Source organism: Squalius cephalus (assembly GCF_949319135.1).
Source record: "Squalius cephalus genome assembly, chromosome: 18".
In the NCBI taxonomy this organism is placed as follows: Eukaryota; Metazoa; Chordata; class Actinopteri; order Cypriniformes; family Leuciscidae; genus Squalius; species Squalius cephalus.
The window spans coordinates 23620890-23628537 of NC_137139.1; the positions used below are offsets into that span (position 1 = coordinate 23620890).

General features: G+C 38.8%; 1 protein-coding gene across 9 annotated transcripts in view; it reads left to right on the forward strand.

The window, feature by feature from the left end:
• Nucleotides 1-5082, forward strand: part of huwe1 (HECT, UBA and WWE domain containing E3 ubiquitin protein ligase 1) — a 50425-nt gene extending 45343 nt beyond the window's left edge. For all 9 annotated transcript variants that reach the window (XM_079850351.1, XM_079850359.1, XM_079850357.1 and 6 more), the window contains 7 exons: nucleotides 503-643; nucleotides 781-1068; nucleotides 1161-1266; nucleotides 1365-1482; nucleotides 1573-1754; nucleotides 3618-3808; nucleotides 4023-5082. In XM_079850351.1, coding sequence (XP_079706477.1) covers nucleotides 503-643; nucleotides 781-1068; nucleotides 1161-1266; nucleotides 1365-1482; nucleotides 1573-1754; nucleotides 3618-3808; nucleotides 4023-4125 — 1129 coding nt within the window. In that variant the 3' untranslated portion in view covers nucleotides 4126-5082. The remainder of the gene's footprint in view (nucleotides 1-502; nucleotides 644-780; nucleotides 1069-1160; nucleotides 1267-1364; nucleotides 1483-1572; nucleotides 1755-3617; nucleotides 3809-4022) is intronic.
• Nucleotides 5083-7648: the final 2566 nt, after the last annotated feature.

The following is a 7648-nucleotide window of genomic DNA, read 5'->3' on the forward strand; positions in this document are numbered from 1 at the left end:
ACAAAATGTGTACATTAGAAAGAAAAATACAAAATGTGTACATTAGGAATTTAAAGTGAAAAAATACAAGGTCCCCTCTTATTACTGTAATATAAAAAAACTCATTCTTATTAATAAAATGCAAAAAAAAAAAAAAAAATACAACATTGTGATAACTTTCATATTACCTTGATTTTTACTGTAATGCTAATAATAAATTAGTGTACTAAAGTACTGGAAGTCTATTAAAAATCATTATGGAGAATGAATCCAGATGTTTTACTTGAGTTTTTTTTTTATATAACTCTGTGTAGTAATGAGAACTTGTGGAAAATGCACTTTACTGTTAAATTGTCAGTACAGACTAAACATAATATAATTTCTACGTTTTTTTTATAATAAAAAAAAAAAAAATTCTTCTCCCTTCTCTACTGGCCTTTTAGTCTAAAGCTGACATCTATGGATATTTCTTTTATTGTTAATTTTCTGTTTGCAGTCTTTATCTAATAAGTGTGCCTCTTAGGTATTTCCGCCAGGAGTTGGAGCGTCTGGATGAGGGGCTGAGGAAAGAGGATATGGCCGTCCATGTGAGAAGAGACCATGTCTTTGAAGATTCTTACAGAGAGCTGCACCGCAAGAGCCCAGAGGACATGAAGAACAGACTGTAAATCTCTCATGCTTTCTCACTTTGACACTCTCTCACTGATGTGCATGTTTTTTTTTATAGATAGCTGCAAGAGCAGGGCAGTTGTTTGTTCTCTTTTTTTTATTTTTTTATTCACATGGTCTCTTTCTCTACAGGTATATAGTGTTTGAAGGAGAGGAGGGTCAGGATGCAGGTGGGCTGTTAAGGGAGTGGTACATGATCATCTCCAGAGAGATGTTCAACCCCATGTATGCCCTGTTCCGCACCTCACCCGGTGACCGTGTCACCTACACCATCAATCCTTCCTCCCACTGCAACCCCAACCATCTCAGCTACTTTAAGTTTGTGGGACGTGTGGTGGCCAAAGCAGTCTATGACAACAGACTATTAGAGTGTTACTTCACACGCAGCTTCTACAAGCACATCCTGGGCAAGAGCGTCAGGTACCAGAAAGGATTATCCTCATTTATTGTGATTTAGTTTGTTTTTATCTCTACAATGTATATATAATAAGCTGGATTTTTTTGTGTCATAGGTATACGGACATGGAAAGCGAAGACTATCCCTTCTTCCAGGGTCTGGTCTACTTGTTGGAGAATGATGTGTCCACTCTGGGCTACGAGCTGACATTCAGCACAGAGGTATGGGCTGCAGTTTGCACTTAAATATTTTATTTAGTTAAGATAGTTTTGGTAGGTTTTGGGTTAGGCATGATAATCACTTCCTCATATGTTCACAGGTCCAAGAGTTTGGCGTGTGTGAAGTTAGAGATTTGAAGGCCAATGGTGCCAACATCATTGTCACAGAAGAGAATAAGAAGGAATATGTGCATCTGGTCTGCCAGATGAAGATGACAGGTGTGCATACACTTCAATAAATGTCATTGCTTGTGAGGAAGGGGGAGGTTCAAAAGTCTATCAGAAAGCTGAAACATCTTTGTTTCTTAGGTGCGATCCGTAAACAGCTGGCCGCCTTCTTGGAGGGCTTCTATGAGATCATCCCCAAGAGACTGATCTCCATCTTCACTGAGCAAGAGCTGGAGCTGCTCATCTCCGGCCTGCCCACCATCGACATTGACGACCTCAAAGCCAATACAGAATACCACAAATATCAGTCCAGTTCTATTCAGGTATGTACACCTCATAGGACATGAAATAATATTTTCATTATTTTTTACTAGTGTTGTCAAAAATATCGATATTTCGATAAAAATCGATACTGAAATATCTGAACGGTACCAATATTAATTTCCCGAAGTATCGATACTAGCCGCGCTTTCACTTTCACTTTCACTTCTCTCCAAAGGCGCGTTGACAAACACCACACGCGCACTCGTCTCACGCCGATCAAACTTGACGCGTTTTTTTGCAATGAGATGCGCCTATTGTCAATTGTTTTCCAGCGAGCGTTCTGCGCGCTGTTTATGCGCCTCACGGGCCTTCCGTTTTAGTGATGAAAGCTAGTTGCTTGAACGCCCGGAGAGTACGATGATGGAGGATAAACTTGTGGTGCTCTCGCGGGTTACCAGGAGCTTAACGACTTCACGAACCGTAACCACCACAATGTTAACAGAAAGTAAATAAAGTTAATAAAAGGCTGATTTGACATTTACTTGACTGACAGGACAGCTCTGTTTCAGTGGTTGCCGAGCAACATAACAAACGCAGCGCGCTGCTCATTCTGTGTGATCTTAGACAAGTACATTTTACCTGTGGGCAAATGTAAATTAACTTGTGCTTATTTAACTTTATTCAAGAATTATTATTTAATTCTGCAATTTGCCTTCATTAGCAAATATCATCAATTTGATTACACAGATACTAATTAAACTAAACTGAGCTAGACAATGAAATCTCTGAATTAAATAATGAAATGCCTTTAACTGAAAATTGAATGTTTAATCTTATTATTATACATTACTGACACTCTCCTCCAATTTGATACTGACACAATCTGTATTGTTAAAAGCACTATATAAATAAAGGTGACTTGACGTCGATCCAGTGAGCACTGTTTTGGCGTGTGATGCACGCACGTTTGCGTTTAAATCTGTTCATCAAATAATGTTAATGTATTAACCAGCATTTATGCTTTTAATAAATGTGCACTACCTCAGGACATTTTTGTTCATGTAAAATATACCTCATTGTCATGTTCTAAACTTGTTATATTTTGCTTTAAATAAAAAAAAATACCCCCTTAATATTGTGGCAGTTTTTTTCTCCGTGGTATCGAAAATGGTATCGAATATCGATATTTTTCAAGGTATCGTATCGAAGTTAGAAATTCTAGTATCGTGACAACACTATTTTTTACTGTCTTCAACACTGCATATCTTTCTGAAGTGTTTCATGAACTATGACAAAGTGTCATAATTTTCACCACCTCCTGAAGCAGTTTTTCGAGCAAGAAAAAAGGTTGTCCAAAAGAGCGCTGCAGGGATGACATATTTTTGCATGCCAACCCGAAAGTTAGCATCACGGTGGTTCTCAAAAAAAAAGGAATAAGATCTGTGACCAACATAAGTTTATGATTTTATTCATCAAGAAAATCTTCAGAAACAAACAATTAATGAATTTGGAAGTTTAAATACAAACAAGTTAGGCTATATTCTAACTACACAACAGTGGCATGACTTCAGCATCACCACCTTTCAAGCTTCTCTTTCAGTCTTTATGTACAAGCGAACTATTGAGTAGAGGAGTTTTCCTTTTTGGCGTGATGGTGTTTAATGTCCATGACAACCTTCGTAGTCCCATTTAGCCATTTTGTTAACAACCACATTTTTCAAGACATGTAATGATACATACTAATATTTTATGCAAAATGAAACATGAAAACATCTTGTCAAATATTTGTTTATATATCATAAAATTCTAAATCCAACAGCCAACTTGTTTATTGGCGTTTGTCTGTGCGGTGTTAATTGGCCTTAAGACACCTTGCTGTTCTTTACCTGGTTTTTATTTTCTGTTCTCCTTTCTCTACACAGATCCAGTGGTTCTGGCGTGCATTGCGATCCTTTGACCAGGCTGACCGGGCCAAATTCCTGCAGTTTGTTACGGGCACATCCAAAGTGCCACTGCAGGGCTTTGCTGCACTAGAGGGAATGAATGGCATCCAGAAATTCCAGATCCACCGAGATGACCGCTCCACTGACCGCCTGCCCTCTGCACACACTTGGTAAATGAACATTGTTGCCTCATAAAACACAATTCAAATGTATTCATATAACACATTCTGAAATTTCATAATGCATGCAATTAAGCACCTCTAAAAACTGATTGGATGAGGTATGCTACTACATTGCATGGCAGTTGCACAATCAAAAGTGGCTTATTGCTTTTTTTTTTTTTTCATCTTGCTTTATTTCACCTCTGTTTCTCTCTCCTTCCAGCTTTAACCAGTTGGACCTCCCGGCGTATGAGAGCTACGAGAAGTTAAGACACATGCTGCTGCTGGCCATTCAGGAATGTTCTGAAGGCTTTGGACTGGCCTAAAGACTCTCCTAAACCTGCATACAGACATACACAGATGTAGACTTACATGTTGTTAACTTATGACACACATGCATATTCACATCACTATCATACATACGGCCAAGACCTTCTTCTAATCCACATAAAACAAACAGATGGACGGCTAAACGAGTGATAGAGATGTATTGACATTGCCCACTACACACAGAGCCTCGCATTGACACACCGAACTGTATTTGGTAAACGTGTGTGTCTCACTTCCCTATTAAAATTACAGAGCCCGGGCGAGGATCACAGAGGATATCTGCGGACTAATGTAAAAGACATTTTCTCCATTTAGTTTGGTTTTTCTGTACAAAAGGTTTGGGAGTTTATTGTTTAATCTTTTTTGTTCTTCTCTGGCTGTTAAAATAAGGAGAGGGCTGTTTTGTGTGTGTAAAGAGGATGGTTGTAACCCTCTGGCGGGGAAAAAAAAGTTGATTGTCCTCTGTTGCTAATGTGTGACCTCACTAGCTTTGCAAATGGGAACTTTAATTTGGGGGAAGGGGCAGTCATGAATACTGGCGGGAGGGCGAGAACATGAAATGAGGTTTTGGTGAAATTGCAGACGTGCAGGGATTTTCAGAACGGGGACATTTTTAGGCAACTTTTGTGGTATTTTTGGAGAGGAACACACAGATTTAAGAAGTGAAGGACTGAGACGTTGAACCGCGTGTGCTCAGACACGTGCGGTTATTACCCAACTGCTGATGCAGCCTCTCAGCAGCTAATCAGAACGTAAATTGCTACATAAATAAATGCATAAAATGAGCCCACTGTGTCCTCTAGAGTTGTTTCAATGTATGCCTTACACATTTGCACTAACAGGAGCAAATATCATTTATATGTTAAGAAATATACTGATGGAGGAGGTCCATGAAAACTAACGTGACACATGCTGTGGGGTCCAAGTATTAAAAGCTCTATTCTTCATCCTGAGTTATGTATGAGGAATTCTGTCCAGTTATTGATCACCTGCATGAATCTCACATTTATTGCTTTGGGTTTTTCTTTACTGGCATTTTAGGACAGGCTTTTTAGCCTTTGTTCTTGCCCTCTTCAACTCTTTTTGCATGGGAGCTGGTGTGAAGTATAATGAGTGTCTCAGGCCATCTGGAGCTTCCAGTAATGTCCATGCTGGGCGTCCATGCTGTTAGGATACAGTTCATCACGCCTGCTTTCTCCTCCTCACCCCACACAGCAGGAGTCCACTTGTCTAGACTGACGTCTCTCAACATAAAGTGCGATATCAAAGGTGAGAGGATGTTGGAGCCGTGATCATTGACTGTCTTTCAGATGTATCCTTTTGTTTATTCCATTTAAACCATCAGAATGTCCCTACAGCTCAGTTATGCAGCCTCCAAAGATGAAAGTGGTTGTTTTTTTTCGTCTCACACCTAGGTCTAATTTCCAGCACTGACTCATGGAAATGATACACCTGCAAGTAACTGCCTTTTGCATCATGCACTTGCTTTAATTCTCATTAAAGCTGTATGCAATGTGATTTGCTGTAAAAAGAGGGGTAACACTATTTTAGTGTCCTTGTTACATGTACTTACTGTAGCGATAACGGTAAATGATGCATAATTACATGTTTAACCATAAACCCTATAATATACCATATTCCTAACCGTATGAGTACATTCATTAATGTTAGTCAGTACTCAAATGTTTATTTACACTATAACAAAGACACCTTAAAATAGTGTAACCAAAAGGATTTTCCAGGTTGGACAAAACAATTATGCTATGTTCACGTTTCTCGTCCAGAGATATAATATTTGACCAAGCAGTTATGACTTTATATTCTGCTCTTCAGGTTGGCCAGCAGGGGGAGTGCAGTGATCTTGTTAATAAATGTATACAGTATATTCATCTCTAATAATTCCATACATATTCTTTCAGGTAAAAATGTATCCATTAGGGTGACCTGAGTGCATTGTTTGATTAAACTGCCTTTTTAGCATGTAAGTGCCTTGGTTTTTGTTTTAGCACATCAATAAACCAATCAATAGTTATCAATAATGCAAGTGGAGTGAAGAAAGCATTTTGTGCAGGTATCCTAAACAAAGTTGTTCTTGCGGTTTTCTCAGAATGTTTTTCAGTTGTCAAAGTTTATTATCGTAAATATACTGATTCAAATTTGGAAAAATGGCTAGTGCAAGGCATAAAGCCAGTTCATTAATGAAGTGTGTTTTTTGAGACAAAGCCAGAGCACTTTTAGTTTAGTACACTGTGTAAATCAGCTCGGTTATTGACTCCTGGAGAAATGATAAGGAAGGAAATAAATGGACTGCTTCATTTTTCAGGCAGACTGAAAGGCAATTAACTCCATGCTCCTAAATGAGGATGTGAGCTATATTTTAACCTTGAGTAGTGCTAGTGATCATTTCCTGTACAGACCGTCCCATTTTATGCTATGATATTAAGCTGTGAAAAGCTTTATTGTGTGATCTAGCAACTCGTATTGTTTGCAGAGCATGTTGCAGTTAGTTTTAGGCCATTATGCTTATGTAATGACATTATCAGTGATTGTGTTTATGGGAAACAATTAAGAGGTACTGAAATTTAAGTAAATGTGCTGATACTTTTGGATGCATGATTTTTAGTTCTTTCAGTTCTGTGACGATAATATGAAGAGAGTCCTTTGAAACTGAATGCTAATGTGATTGAATTAACGGTTGCATTTTTTTAGTGTCGTCATCCGTCTCACTTTTCAAGCGGTTGTTCAATGAATCCCACTGAAGAAGCCAAAGTGTCTTCTTTTAAATGTTTTCCCACCTTTGTTCTTCTGCTTCACTTGCTTTTCTATCAGTCTGGAAATGGATTGGGAGTCTCTGCTCAGATCAGAGGCTGAGAAAAACCTCTTCCAGAAGCGCAGACACCACTGCGGCTCGCATGACCTCATAGTCAAATTAACTTATGAACAGACTCTGCATTCTAGCACTGCCATTATAAATCAAGTACTGGCATCCTCATTCCTGTCTTCATCTCTGCTCTCTGTTTCCCTTTATCTTAATCTCTCTCATTCATTTTCAGCGCCTGTTTCTTGTGCTGGCCTGGCGTACAATAACCAGAGACCTCGAGAGAGAGAGTTTAACGTCATAGCTTGTCCCACTTTAGATCCTGAGGAGTGTTTCTTAGAAACAGAACGAAACAAACATGCTGTTTTGTCTATATTTGTGACCGAAAGACTGAATTAATCAAGAGATCAGTCTGTTACACACTGGGTAGTGGTCTTTAGCAGAAAATTAAACATAATGCAGATGGTATCAATAACCATTACCCTGACATTTCCTGTCAGAGAGGTTGCATATAAATGCATGTTACAACATGGGACCACTCTTGGGGTGGTTGCTTTTAGCTTGGTTATTTTGCAGCTGTACTTGGTCAGCTAATAGATTAATTGAATTCATTAAGTGGATGTGAGGTCATTCTGATGGTCTGACCTGGTGTTAATCACTGAGTAATTGAAGGGTAATGACGGAGGAGCCTGTGGCTTCTC